At 35.9% G+C, this 16,419-nt stretch overlaps 1 protein-coding gene across 2 annotated transcripts in view; it reads left to right on the top strand.

Annotated features, from left to right (window-relative positions):
• The first annotated feature begins 12,143 nt into the window (after positions 1–12,143).
• The window catches only part of LOC131145049 (protein SWEETIE), a 146,930-nt gene continuing 142,654 nt past the window's right edge, over positions 12,144–16,419 (top strand). For both annotated transcript variants that reach the window (XM_058094101.1, XM_058094092.1), the window contains exons 1-2: positions 12,144–12,501; positions 13,058–13,265. In XM_058094101.1, the coding sequence (XP_057950084.1) occupies positions 12,337–12,501; positions 13,058–13,265 (373 nt within the window). In that variant the 5' untranslated portion in view covers positions 12,144–12,336. The remainder of the gene's footprint in view (positions 12,502–13,057; positions 13,266–16,419) is intronic.

Genomic DNA, 16,419 nt, shown 5'->3' with positions numbered 1-16,419 from the left:
GAAGGAACAGTTTCAGGAACTGTTGGATAAGGAGTAATTCGGCTAGCGTGTGGCCCTAGGGAGCGCTGGTATTGTTTGTGAGGAAGGAAGATGGGTCGATAAGAGTGTGCATCGACTACATATTTTCATATTTCCATAAGTCGGCCAAAATATTAGGGACAGTGTAATCTTAAAATTAAGATGCCCATAAGAATGTAAGATACTAAGTGGGCAACAACTAGACTCCTATATTTTGTGGAAATTCTTTATACCCTAGAAAGTGATGTTATTATCGTTACCTAAAAACAAACATGAGAACAAGATGTCATGGGCATCACATTGCCAAGTCTTTCAAAGGATCCTGTGAATCAAATAACACCTAATAGAATAATCTTGATCAACGTACCTAAAAGAAATATCATAATGATACTTGGATTTTAACAATCTGCTATCTAAAAGGAAAACCATGTATGCTAGGACTTGGAGTTTTATTTTTTGCTTTATCCGTGCAAATCCTACTTGGTAATGGGACATCAATTTAACCACTCAGGCATCGGCTCAATTGGGATTTAACTTGTATACAGCTTCATGTGAAATCTTATGTGGTTATCTATAGTTGATTATGGCTTTTGAAGCCATCTTCAGAATCTGATCCTTCCACGATTAGCAACTCTTTAGTACAAAAGAATATCATCCTTTCCTTCCTAGTTCATTCCACGCAAGACTTGTGCTACCAGATAATGTCCAATCACTGATCATAGTTGACTAAACAACTTCATCTATGTTGTATTTAATACCGAAAAATCAATACATTTGTCTAGTCACTGGAGCAAGATCAGGGTTGTCTTGAGTCAATATACCAAGACTTAGACTTGCCATAATCGCAATCCTTTTTTTTCATTGAGGATATTTTCCAACTATATTTTGATATTCAACGTTTGCCAACATAGGCTAGAAGTGGAATCTTAAAAATGTTGCAAGAAAAAAAAAATCTAGAAACCAATTTGGTAAGAAAATGATACTTTACCCTGATTTAAAGGTGTAAGCCTGTGCAATAGTTTGGCATTGAAAAGAAATTGGATTATAGAATTCCAAGGAATGTTTGGGAGTTCATATAATTTTTACTCAAACGAATTATAAAGTTGTGGTGAGAGTTTTGAAGTGCCTTTTATACAATTGATCTAACAGGTAAATGAGTACACATCCTGGTTTAAGATGTCCTAGCAAGTATGGTTCGTGATGAGCATGAATCACTATTGCACTTCTCTGTTTAAAGATGAGGCTAACCATTGATGGTTATCTATTGATCATTCACCTAATTGTTTGTTTTTAAAAGAAAGTAGTACTTAGAAATCCAAATGGAGTGATTGTTTCGTTCCAACTAACAAGCTCTTATATACTTACATATATAATTTTATATATATTTATATATATCCAAAATCCTTAAATTTCTTAATTTAATTAATTTTCTTAATATGTTACATTCTCCCCTCCTTAAAATAATTTCATCCTTGAAATTCGCTAATCAATTATAGAACAACAAATCAGTTTAATATTTAAATCCTCAATTAAAACATCAAATAGTCAGCTTATCCTCAAATCAACTTAACCTTCAAGTTTTAATTCTAAGTTTCATTCTCTCTGCTCAGAAACATCACCGTCAACGGATTTACCGTGATTTTCTGAAACTGGCTGGATTCAGAAACTCACAGAAGTCCATCAAGGAATTTCTACCTCTAAGCTACGAAACAAAACTCAAAATCTCCTATCAACATCTTAATCTACCCATTCCTATACTTATCCTTATTCGCACCTATATTCTAGTATTAATCAATCCTAAAGTCTGCAGAATCTATATCCTAATGCTCTGATACCATAATGTGATGCCCCCAACCCACCAAGTGGGACCCGGGTGCCACGTGTTCCAATCACCTGTATCTGATACCATAATTAACATGCACGCAGCGGAACATAAATAAATAACCTCAAATAAATACCAAAGTTCTATATAACAACCCAAAAAAGAATACTACAACATCCAAATATCCATATCCACAACCAGCATTCAAAATATTATCTCGTACAAATATATCTATACATATATCTGTATCTCACAATACCCCAAAAAGAAATCAACAAATACTATATCAGCCTAGGCCTTCAAACTCGATCTCCAAAAGAACTTGAAAAATTATTAATCCACTAGAGTGAGACACTTCTCAGTAAGGGTGGAATAAATTATAATAGTGTGTGACAACTGAGTTTTAATATTTATATTTCAAAATAAACTGCTTCTCATATAACATCAATAACAACTAAGAGAACGTATCATTAATAACATCACTGACATCTAATATCATACACACATCCAATATGCACAAGTACATAATTTTTTTGCAGGCGAAAGTCCCCAAGGATAGGGAAGATTACCTGCCCATACAAGTAGTTTCCCTCTGCTCTTGTACTAAAAACTACCTACCAGAGCACTCACCTTACTCAGTAAGCCCTCAGGTGAACTATTACCTCACCGCCAGTACACACATCTTTATTATTTTAAAGGCGAAGGTTTCCAAGGATCGAGATGTCTACCCACCCATACAAGTAGCATCCCTTTGCATTGATACCAAGAAACTACCTAGCAGAGCTCTCGCCTTTCTCAACAAGCCCCCAGTGGTATGTTTACCTCGCCACATGCACACACATGCATTCACAATATGCTATACCATTATTTTTATGTTATAATTAAATTCACATTCGCACGACACATTCACACAAGAATCATGCATCTCATACTTCTTCTTCCAAAGTCCTCAGTACGTGGCCCACACTGAGCAACTGCGTACATGTTAGTACATAGCCCACACAAGTACCTACATACTTCTTATCTACACGTGGCCTACACAGGTACCACTACCCACACAGGATACATAACATAGCCCACACAGACGCCATTATCCACACAGGATATAACGTGACCCACACAGACACCACTATTCACCAGTATCCAATCCCCATGACCTACCCGTCATACATCAGTAGAACAAGCTCCTCGACCTACCAATGTCCTACCCCATATAAATGACAATATGACAAGCTCCTCGACCTGCCAACGTCATATCATGATTTATATCTAGGCAATATAACAACCTCCTCATGCCAATGTTATATTGAGATGCATACGAATAACCACACTAGTTAGTTCACACAGACACATCAATGCATTTCCACACAGGAATCCAACATATCAATTTATTTCCCACACAATATCCCAACAGATCAATACATTTCCACACATGAGTCCAACATAACAATTCATTCATCATGTCATAATCATTCCAAACATCCCCACATGCAAACCCAAATACCATAGTATTTCATATTCAATTTATTAGGAAAAATTGTTCCTATGTCACATGAATTTAATATCATATGCAATTATCTCAAATATAAATCTTAAACAAAATCATCATTTTCCAGTACTTAGACGGTTCTAAAAATCATATAGATAAATAATAAATTTCATACGCTCGTAAATAACTTATTTACCCTAAAAAAAATACTGATATAATTTTATTCCCCCTTACCTAATTTCCTGAATCACGCCTACAAGGCTCCCAAAATTATACCCGCAGCGCTCACCCGAACCCTGATTCAATCAAATCAACCCCAATAAAATATTATTTTAACATTTCCTAATTTACAATAATTAAATGACAATTAATTTCTAAATAACCCATTTATCCTAGTTTTGGGACTATTCCTACAACGACCCAACGAGAAATCCGTTTTGCTAGATTTGTAGAGAATCATCCCTAGACTTTCGTGGTGGTGTTCGATCGTCAATTTAGCCTAAAATTTAAGAAAAAATGAGACAAGAATGAGAATTTGGCTTACCCCAGGAGATATGTCCACGTTACTCCTACGACAAATCCACTTTGGTAGATATGTCGGTAGCGGAGAATGGAGTCTAGTGGTATTTTCGGATTTTCAATTGGACGAGAATCTGCCGCGAAATCGTAGAAAGAAGAGGAGTGGAGAGCGTGAGCTGAGAGAGTTTGTTTTTTTTCTTCTTCTTCTTTCTTTCTCTTCTTTCTTCCTTCTGCCGCGTGAAGCTTTTTTTTTTATTTTTATTCTTTCCTTTCCTGTTCAAAACTTAACCATTAAGTTTCCTATTTTTTTCTTTCCTTTATCCATATTTTAAACTTTTATATATACTTATATATATATATATATACTTATGTATATAATTTTATATTATATATATATATTTATATATATCCAAAATCCTCAAATTTCTTAATTTAATTAATTTTCTTAATAATAATTAATTAATTAATAATAATATTTTTTTTAATTAATTTTTTTTTTTGGGTCGTTACAAATACTATGTTTTCATGGTTGCCTATGGGTTATGTTTAAAGTATAGGAGATTGTGTGGCAGGTGAATAGTATATATGTACTATGTTATAACCAAAATGATGAATATTTGTGAAATAGTGAATTGTTTGCGAAATATACTGAAACTGCTTTGGAAAATATAGGATGATGTTTACGGTCGTGAGGGCTAGGTATATGTTTAACGACTGTGAGCCAAGTATGATATAACAGCCGAGGGCCGGCAGTTACATGTCAAGTTTTATATGAAATGATTATGAAATATGGTTTTATTACTTAAATTACACGATATGCTTTAGGAACCCTGATGGACCATTTTGTTAGGAGCACGGTACTATTGTTAGGATTTATATATATGACCATGTGGGCCACACTGTACTGCGAGAGTGGTGTGGTGGTCTATGTCGATTAACCTCGGTAGAGGGTGTATAATACTTGGAAGGCCAGACTTTCAAGACACGGTAGGGCAATCGGGGCACGCAAGTACATTGCAGAAGCCTGCATAGTCGGAGTTATGACGCGGATGAATGTTAACTTTGTCTGGGTTGATCAGCCCAAGCTCAGTCCAGTCTTCGGGCAGCTTAACCCTGACCACGGAGGTTTATACATGATCTTAGTCCCAGGAGGTGTCTTTCATGCCTATTTGTACATTTATGTAAATGATGATGTTATGAAATGAATGAAGTGTTTAAGTTGGGAAAACAAAATGAGTATTTCCAACTGTATATATATGTATGATGTTAAGACAGCTATTTTTGATTATATGAAGAATGAATGTTTTCTGTAAGCACTAAAATTATGCTACCCACACACTGATATTAACTTGATCACCCTTACTGAGAAGTGTCTCACCCCAATATACAAATCATTTTTTGCAGGAAACTACAGGTGTCATGCTTAGCAGGATCAGGGGGTGAAAGTTAGATTAGTTCCTTTTTTAGAGTGTCTGTAAGAACTTTGGCATATGTAAGTTATGTTGTCAGGCTCAGGGCTTCTATTATGGTCATATGGACCGAACTAGTTGTCCAGTTTTGGTCGGATTGTAATATGGATGCATGAAAACCTTTATGTATGAACAAGTTTAGAACTCCGGTAATGTATGTATAGAGAATGTATCATTACTTCCGCTGCATTATTGTTAAATGATTATGCTATCAAGTATGCAAGCGTCACTTTAGTAGCACCCCAGGCTCACGTGACGGGTTAGGGTAAGACATGACATCAGCTAGCTATCCATCCGGGGTGCTATTCTAATATTGTACAGTTATATAAGATGATTTTCATGTATAGATATCTAGTATTTCTTATTATGATATGACAAATCATGTTTTACTCAGTTTTGCTACAGACAGATTTTACCAAATATGCTTATTATACTGTTTATATATATAACACGAAAGTACTCATGATGCCACACACTGATGTTAGTTTATTTCCCTTACTGAGAGGTGTCTCACCCCAGCATTTCAAACATTTCAAGAAATCCAGGTAAAGGAGCCATTCTGTTAGGAACTTTAGAGATCGGTGCCATCCCGAAAAGTAGATCAATATGAAAATCTACCGCGCAATCAGGAGGCAAACCAGGTAATTTGTCTGGAAAAACATTTGAAAACTTATTTACCACTGGCGTCTTAACAAACTTCAATTTATTTCCTAACATCTCTGTTATAAAAGCCATAATCCCCTGACAACTATCTAGGAGTAGCCTTCTCGCTTGCATAGCTGACACTAACTAAGGTGAAGAACACACCTGCCATCCTACAAACCTAAATTCTTACTTGCTTAGTGGTTTAAAAATTACTTCTTTCAAATGACAGTCAATATTAGCATAGTTAGTTACCAGCTAATCCATATCCAGTATTACATCAAACCCACGCATGTCAAGTACAATTAGATCGGCAGGTAGCACTCTCCCCTAAATCTCTACGGGATAGCCTCTGAGCATCCTATGACACTTTATCACTGAACCAGCTGGTGAAGCTACTGGCATTACTACATCTAATACCTGGGTCTCACCTCTAGATAATTTAATGAAATTCGTAGACACAAAGGAATGAGTAGCACTTGAATCAAATAACACAATAACATGACATGACAAAACAGTAAGGGTACCTGTCACGATATCTGTGACCGTCTCAGCATCTCTTAGCGTCAGAGCATAAACCCTTGCTGGGGACACATTCCTCTATTGCCCTCAATGAGGCGCTTGGTAACCTCCCCTGAACTGCCTTGGAGCAGGAGTAGTACTAATAGGTGTAGGAAAATGCCGTGCCAGATGTCCTGATCCTCCACAATGATAACATACACCTCTCCTGGCTCGGCACTCCCCCTGATGTCTCTTTCCACATATCTGACATACATGGTTGGTCTGAGCACCCTGAACCTCACAAGGTCTCGTCATTTGCCTCTGACCTCCCCTATAACGATCTGCTCTCAATAAGCCCCAGCTAGAACCTGCTTGAAAACCTTGAGGTGTGGGCCTCTTTCTCTGACTCTGAGCTGCGATGCCTCTTTGCATGCTACTCTCAATAACCGAAACTCTATCCACAACCTCAGTGAATGTCTAAGCCTGAAAATCGATAACCTGCTCAAATACATTCTGTCTCTAACCTTCTTCAAACTTTTTCACCTTTTTCTCTTCGTTTGGTGCCAAATGTGGGGCAAACCGAGACAACTCAATAAATTGAGTTGCGTACTGTGATATTGTCATTTGCCCCTGAGCTAAGCGCATGAACTCTGCTACATTTGCACTTAGAATGATAGCAGGGAAATATCGCTTGAAGAACAGCTCCTTGAATCGACTCCACATCACTGGCACTGGATCCAACCTCTGCTCCTCAATCAATCGCATTGATCTCCACCAACGTTTTGCCTATCTTGTTAATTTAAACGTCGCAAATACTACCTTCTGTTCGTCCGTACATGGAAGCACTGCCAACGTCTCCTCAATGTCTTAAACCCAGTTTTCAGCCACAATCGGGTCAGCTCCTCCAGCAAAATATGGAGGCTTCATCCGCGTAAACTGCTCGATCGTACAGCTACACTCCCTTGAGCTCCTAGCCATCTCAACCATCACCTGTTGGGTGATGTTGCACAATACTACCTCAGTATCTCCACCTCCCATACTGGAAGGTCCCACTCCATCACCCCCAGCATTCGTACTACTACTTCCTGGGTCCATCCTGAAAAGTCAAAGAACACAATTTAAGGACCCTACCTCCCGTACAAATCTAATTTATTTCATTCAACTAAAATCTCATATTTACTACAAACTATCCTCCCTTATCTAAATTCAAAATCCAATCCTGTAACCTAGACACATGAGCCGACAATAGTTTACTATGACTTTCCTAAAATCATCACCCTAGGAAAGACCAAGGCCACAAAACAAGACCTCAAATCCTTTCCTATACTTTGGTATTGCTTCCGTAGCACTCTAAAGTTTACAGAACCTACCAACCTAGGCTTTGATACCAAACTATAACTACCTGCCTAATTTACCATATATATTTTATTTTTTTATTAACATATAGTATAATAAGCCTGATATCACATTCAACTGAATAGCACAATCAAACTGGACTCATGGGTACCAGGGATATACCCAAAATACAACTCTGATACCTAAGTAACAAGAAACGTAATCATATACATATCATCCAACCAATCACAATACCAGAGTTACACTAAACTTGTTATATATACAATCATCCATCAAAAGGCCAAAAGTACCCTAGGGTCTCTACCCAAAAATAAACCTGACCCTAACTCTACAATTCACCCTTCAGACAGGGTAGCCCCATCGATCTCTACTGTCGCGGAGCTTTATCCGCTCCTCTACCTAGATTTTCTGAAATGTTTATATAACTGGAGTGAGACACCTCTCAGTAAGGGAAATAAACAAATATTAGTGTATGGTGACACGAGCATTACCGTGTTATACATATAAATAGTATAATAAGCATATTTTGTAAAGACTATCTGTAACAGAACTGAGTAAAACATGATTATCATATCATATAAAGCATACTAGATTACTATACATGAAAATTATCTTATATAATTGTACAATACTGAAATAAAACACAAGATGGATAGCTAGCTGATGTCATGTCTTACCCACATATGACTAGGTTATGCAACTTGAAGGCGGGACCTAGCAATGGCTGGCCGACCATGTTAGATCAAACATAAGTTTGTAAGTACAATGGGTCTACCCCTACCTGGTCCCGGACTATTAAGGGGACTATTCCACTCTACACTGAAGCCACATCAACTGCCATCTCCCACACTACTGGTCGTGTGGTAGCACTATCATAATTTTGAATATATAGCTACGATACCATGCTCCTAAAACTGAACTAAACCATACCATCTGAGTTCTGATATCATATAATAAATTTCATATACTAAACATAGCTGTTTCGTATTTCATAATAACATCTGTCATGTTAATATTTCATAAATTTTGTCTTATCATACATGATTATGACACCTACGCCAACATGAATCTCGACATCTGCGCCGGCATAATATAACATGAGTCACAACATTTGCGCCGACATAAAATAACATGAATTACGGCTTCTGCGCCGGCATATCATAATATACTGAACATAATTTCTGTACTGTTTAATATTACAATCATAAAATCATGGTTCTTGTATTGCTTATAATTGCTTTGAAAACTATCATAACAAACTTGATCTGGGAAAACATATTATTCTGATATACATATTTACATAGAAATTTAAACTCATGCCACACAGAAATAGGTAATCTCCTGAATGTAAAATCTGTTCCAAAATCATAATTTCTGATAAATCATGTTTAAATCGTATCCGTGTTCATAACTGTATTTCCCAAACATAATTATATATTATACGTATTTTCTTGAAATTTAATGCTATAAAATAATAATTAATTTCATGAAAAATTATGACTTAGTTTATCCCCTTACCTAGCTTACTAAGAAGCCCACAAAACACTCAATCCTACACCTGCAGTGTTCCCAGCACAATATCCTGAAATTAACATTTCTCCAACAAAAATTCAGTATTATCCTTCCTAACATATTCTCCTCAGTACAGAAATACCAAATACCCAATAAAACTGAAATTAACTAACTTACCCAAATTTTGGGATGGTTCCCAAGTTAGCCTAACCAATGATCCACTCCTACAGAAATGAAGAGAAACTTCACAGGAGTAGCGTGGCGGCTTTGAATCGTCGATCCGACGAAGAATCGGGCCAGAAAGTTAGAAAGAAGGTGAGAAGGGTGGAGTTAGAGAGAGAGAGAGAGAGAGAGAGAGAGAGGAAATTTTGCATGCCATTTCTCGCTTCAAATCCGGGTTTGACATATTTATAAAGTGTAGACTCGTTGACGAGCCATGTCATCTCGTCGACGAGTGCGAGAAGGAGGTTTGTCAATGAGCACTTATTCCTCGTTGACGAATTTTAGGCCCGGAAACACCTCTCTCGGTAATCCCTCGTCGACGGGACACATGTCCCCGTCGACGTTCCTTAGCAATCTCCTAGTCGACGAACAATCTGGCCTCGTCGATGAGGCTTGCTGAACTCCCTTAGAAAACTTATTTTCTCCCCTCTCTTTTAATACTTAGTTCGGTAAAATTCTTTAGGCCTTTATAGAACAAGTTCACGAGCAATTACTAAGCTAAGTTATCGAGATGTTCATAAACAATTTGATATTTTTGGTAACCTCTTAGTTTGAGAGATGAAAGACTTTGAGATTTTGTTAGGCAAAAAGGTGAAAAGAGGTTCTTACTAATACTGCCTTAATGTTTTTTTTTTTTTTTTTTGTTTTTTTTTGTTTTGTTTTTTTTTTGCTTTTATCAAGTTAGCCTATTGGACTTAGACATTGACCCTATCACTAGATTTAGGTTATGAAGTTTGAGCTAAATAAGCGCACAATCAAAACAACCTCTACTTTTTAGCCCACTATAGTCCGTCAACCCCAATTCTATTGTATTAATCAAGCCTATAAATGAGTTTAACCCAAGCCTATTAAAAGAGTTTAAATCTATAATTGAGTTGTTCACAAGTTGAAATGACCTGAGCCCATCCATACTTAGGTTTGACTTATTCATTAAATGAGTTGTATATTACGCTTGGAAATCACACATTTATATACTAAACAAGTTTGAAGGAGTTATTACCAAGTTGAGCTCCTGAAACTTCCCAGGTTTGATTATTTGTAGCTCTAAATGGTTAAAAAATAGTTTCATGTTACTTCTAAAAAATTTATTTGTTTTTGTTCTTATATAGAATTTTGTTAAAAAAAAAAGTTTATCTTATGTTTTGGAGAGATTTTAATTTTGGATTTGTATGAATTTGAATAAAATGTAACATAAAATTATATTAAATATTGTCTAAATCAATTCAAATCTAAGTTTAAAACTCAAAATCTATATTTCCAAACGTAGTGTTATAATAAAAACTTCAATTTGGTTTTATGCCTGAGAGATTTACCACAAAAGTTATTTATCTTTTAAGAAGATTAATGGAAAAGTTTAGGGAAAAGAAGAATGACTTGCATATGATATTTATTGACCTTAAGAAAGCATATGATAGGATACTTAGGGAAGTTCTATGGTGGGTTTTAGGAAAAAAAGGTGTATGTTGTAGGTATATATACCGATGTCATTAAGGATATGTACGATGGAGTAATGACTAGTGTAAGGACTATAAATGAAGAAACTAGAGAATTTCCAATTACCATAGGTGTACATCAATGATTTGCTTTGAGTCTTTATTTTTTTGCTTTAGTGATGGACCAATTGACTAAGAGTATTCAAAAGGAGGTTTCATGGTATATGTTGTTTGCAGATGATATTGTATTAATTGACAAAACTAGGGACAGAGTAGAGGTTGAGTTAGAATTATGGAGAGAAACTTTGGAATCTATAGGCTTTAGGATAAGTAAAAATAAAACAGAATATATGAAATGTAATTTTAGTAATAATAGGAGGAATATTGGAGATAAAGTTAAACTTGATGATGAAGAAATAAATAGCACTTGTAGATTTCAATACCTTTGATCTATTATGCAAGCTGAAAGAGAAATTGAAAATGATGTAATGCATAGAGTTAAAGCAAGTTGGTTAAAATGGAGAAGTGCTTCAAGTGTGCTATGGGATCATATAATACCATTAAAATTGAAAAAGAAGTTTTATAAGATAGTTATAAGACCAGCTATGTTATATGGATCGGAATGTTGGGCAATGAAGAAACATAATATCCAAAATGTAAAAGTTACCGAGATGAGAATGCTTAGATAGATGAGTGGTATAACATTGAAAGATAAATTAAGGAATTGACATTTTCGTGGTAAGTTGGGTGTAGCTCCTATAGAAGATAAGATAAGGGAGAGACGACTCAAATGGTATGGACACTTGCAACGTAGGCTTTATAGTGCACCTGTGAGGAAAAATGACTTAATTACTGTGGGGGAAAGTAGAAGGGATAGGGATAGACCTAAAATAACTTGAGAGGAGATAGTGAGTATGAATTTAATATCCTTGAATTTATTAAAAGAAATGGTTCATGATTGTATAAATTTATGAAAAAATGATTCATATAACCGACCTTATTTAGTGGGATTAGTGTTTGGTTTTATTGTTGTTGTTGTTGTTGTAGTGTTATAATAAAAACTTATTTAAATGTTTGAGTAATATTTTTTGCTTGGATACTTATTTTAAATACTTTTTTTACAATAATTATTTATTTTAAGGTAGATCGGCTAGGTCGATGCGCATGAGGCATTTATGGCAATCGCCTCCGACACTCATTTCCGGAGTCCTGGGGATGCTATGACATTCACTTTCACGATCTTGGCAGTGGCTTAGTTTGCTCTCCCTCTCTCTCTCTCTCTCTCTCTCTCTCTCTCTCTCACGCGGGCGCTAACACACATACACACACACACACACACACAAATGCGCCTCCATGGCGAAGAATTACGTGAGAGAGAATGTGCCGCTCTCGAGGTTCGGAGTGTTGGTGGCTCAGTTGGAGTCCATTGTGGCCTCAGCTGCTCAACAGCCGCCGGACGCTATTCTCTGCTTCGATCTCCTCTCGGATCTCCTGTCTGCCATTGATGAAGAACCCAAGGTCACTTCCTCTTCTCACTCTCAGCATTATTTAGATCCTTATTTAAAACTTTGTTGCAGTTAATATTTGATTATCTTTGTGATCGCTGTTTCTGAAAGTAGAAGTGTACTGTCCTGAGCTTTAAACGTGGTTGGTTAGGATTAATAGATTTTCGATGATTGTATGGCAGTTGATTCTTTCTTTAGTTTGTTTCCTGCGGGACTTCATTCAAACATCTTGATCAAAGCATTCTCTAATTTCAGGAATTTATTAAACTTAGGATGCTTGTCTTTCTGGTTTTGATGGACTTGAATCATTTTATTATGGCTACAATATATATTTTCAACTCTTGGATTTTGCTTTGAAAAAGGTTGCTTCTACATATGATCTATAATTGTTTAATTCCACGAATGTACAAGGGTTTGAACGTGTTTAATTCAATGAAAGTAATGATTATTTGGCAGTTTAGTATCACTATTGCATTGGTTGCCTTGACATTTAATTTGAAATTATTAATTTGAGGATTTTATCTTTCTGGAAAGGAATCACATGCGATTTTGGATTTGCTTGATTTTAGGAATCTATATTGTTGTGGCAAAGGAAATGTGAAGAAGCACTTTATTCTCTGCTTATTCTTGGTGCACGCCGGCCTGTGCGTCATTTGGCAGCGAGAGCCATGGCAAAGATAATCTCCAAGGGAGATGGCATTTCAATATACTCAAGAGCAAGTAGCCTTCAAGGTTTTCTATCTGATGGAAAGCGAAGCGAGCCTCAAAGAGTTGCTGGTTTGTTAATGTCATCAAACTTTTTAGTTAGATAAATGAATGATAAATATAATTTTATTTCCTGAATATTGTTTTGAGTACACATGGTGTCACAAAAATTCTTGTGCTGCCTATGCTATGTATTTGAATATGCTTTCCATAATGAACTGAAAGCAGGATATCATTACACCAAAAATAGAGCCCTACTCTGCAGTAAATCTTTTTCCATCACCCTTAAAATCTAGAGTGACAAGGTCGAACCAAATACCTCACATAACAACAAAAGTAGCACAACTCCAAAGAAATTTTCCTCCTTACTTTGAAGGAAAAAACCTTTGAAAGAAGAAGGGCACGCCCCCATACTCTCTAGAAAGCCTGCTTCCAGTGCCCTTAGAAACAGGAATAAATGAGCACTTGATGTAGGAGACTTTGATAGCTTAAGCTTTTAGGTAAAGTGATAATCTAATGGGGGTAATGGGCTGATGCATAGACCTAATTGAACCAAAGCCAGCTCCGAGTCTCTGACAACACTTGATGCAGGACCCACATCCAACAACTTGATTTTCAGTCTAAACTAAACTAATACATAGGGGCCTTTTTATAGGCTTGCAATGCTTTGAAGATGTTAGACGAACACTGTATCTAAAAGCTTAAGCTATTAGGTTGTTAGCTAACAATGTATATCAAGTTTTAACACTCCTTTGCACGTGCAGCCCAATAGAATGTGGAGAGACAAACAAATGATGAATAACACTCATCGCAGGGAATAAAATGGTTTTTAAACTTTACACAACAAACATCGGCAACAAGACTAGAACCCACAACCTTCTCGTAACCAGGGATGTTCATGGTTTAGATATTCGAACCGAAGTTCTATCATACCTAAAATTTCAATTTGGTGTTTTTGTGAACCAAAATTCTCACATCATTATGTATATTTTAAAAATTAGATCATTCTTTTGGGTTTTGTTTTATTGTGTGCAATCACACTTTTTTTTTTTTTTTATATAAATCAATCACCCCAAAAGAAATTTTCATACTATTTTTTTACTTTAGTATATATTATATATTGTTATATAATATAAATGATATGTATTATAAATAAATGCTTATATTGGTTTGGTTTAGGTAACCATCGGTTTATGAACATTAAAAATCAAATCATATTGAAAACCAAAAACCATAAAAAAGGATGAATTGAAATCGAACTGTGTAAATTGGTTAACCGATTAGTTTAGGTTGGATTTTTGGGTTGGTTCAGTTTTCAAATATTTAAAAAAAAACACTACTCGTAACGTAGCTTTGAAACCACTTATTAGAATCTAGGAATGTTCATGTGGGCTTGATGTACAGGGTGAGCACCAACTTGACCCAAAGCTTAAGCTGATAGGTCATGGGCCCACTCATCCTCTAGTTAATTTTTTCCCTCTCACTTGAGTGTCTTTGTAATTCCCTCAAGTGGGTTGACCCAATTTGGGTCTTATTAACACACTTGGTCCTACAAGTGTTAGCACATTAGGAGAATTTGCTTTTACACCTCGATTTTTATGATTTTGTTCCGCCAAAGTTATGAACCATTAGCTTTGATACATGGTATTAGAGTTCGGTTCTAGACTTCCTTCTTGTTGCCCACGTTTATTTTTTGGTGTTTAAAAACTATTATATTCCTAGTAATGGGTGTTATTTATCGTTCGTTTTTATCTCCACATGCTATCTGCATGTGTGCAATGGTGTTAAATCTTGATTTACATTGTTGACCCACAACCTACATAAGCTTTTTAGGTAAAGTGGTAATCCAACATCTTCCTAGCATTGTAAGCCTATTAAAGGGCTCCTATGTATCATTTTTTTTTTATTTAGATTGAAAATTAGATTTAAGTTTTTGGACGTTGGTCTTGCATCAAGTCGTGTAAGAGACTTAGAGCTGAATTTGGTTCGGTTAGGTATGTGGATCAGCTAACTTATCATGTTAGCAGCTAGGTCCATTCTTTAAATCATGATCTGAAAGTTTATTGGTGGGCCTATTAGCAGCCAAGACGATTTTTCTTGTTCAAAGGCAGAAAATTCTCCATGTTTATGTAGCAAGTTTGGTGCCTAATTTGAATGGGAAGCTCTATTGTTTCTCCTTTGTAGGGATCAAGTGATATTCCCATTGGAAATAGTGAATATCAGCTGGTGAAATGTGATATGGAGCACTTGTTTACTATGCAAAAAAAGCAGAAAATATTTATGATTTGGCTATTTCTTATTCAATTGTGATAGATCTTTTTTGGGAAGTTTCTTTTCAAAATCAGAATGTTGAAATGTTAGGACCGGACATCAAGCAAATTGTCGAGGGTTTCAACGCTGATAGATCAAGCATACATTCTGATATTAATGCTCTTGTTGTGGAGTTGTCCAATAATTTTTGTAATGAAGTGGTTGAGAAATCTTAGTTGGAACAGGAGTGGCAATTAGATGGAGGTCAGAACAAGGAAAGCTTTGGCAATGGGTTGTGCAAGAGTTGGTGGGTTTTTCTAAGGAAAGCAAGGATGAAAAAGAATGTAAAAAGGCAATGGATATGAAGGTGTACAAGCATTGATTAGTGATGAAGGATGGGAAAGGTATGAAAGGTATGAAAGGTTTGCTTATTAACAATTGTGTGAATTGTGAACTCAAATATGTGGGGAGGAAAATTTCTAAAATAGATGATGCTGGAAAGTTTTATGTTGAGGAATTCCAGAATGTTCTAAGTTTGACTTAGATAGAGGTGGAAATCATTTTTTAGAGAGAAAAAAAGAATTGGGGGTATATTTCGGATGGGCAGTCAGTATGATAGTGATTTTGCATGTGATGGTGGTCTATTGTTGGATGAGATTCGCGAAAAGTTGGATTATACTTTTGAATTTTTTGACACTTTTCGACATATTTCTTATGTGCTCCCTTATTCACTTTAAAGTTTGGAGAAGACGTGGCCCATACCCATTAACCCACCTATATCTAGCACAAATAAATGCATTAGGGTACACCCATGTAATTATATGAGTCATAAATGGGCAACCTATTTAGACTCAAACATTAGATAGGTGAAAATGGTTGTACCCACTTAACCTATCAACGCATTTAAATTTTGAACCTAGTTAACTGTAATAGTAAATTTGTAGTCTGCGTAATGCAACATACTCAAAACTATTCT

Source organism: Malania oleifera, chromosome 1, assembly GCF_029873635.1.
Source record: "Malania oleifera isolate guangnan ecotype guangnan chromosome 1, ASM2987363v1, whole genome shotgun sequence".
Taxonomy (NCBI): Eukaryota; Viridiplantae; Streptophyta; class Magnoliopsida; order Santalales; family Ximeniaceae; genus Malania; species Malania oleifera.
This window is presented reverse-complemented; position numbering and strand designations above follow the sequence as displayed.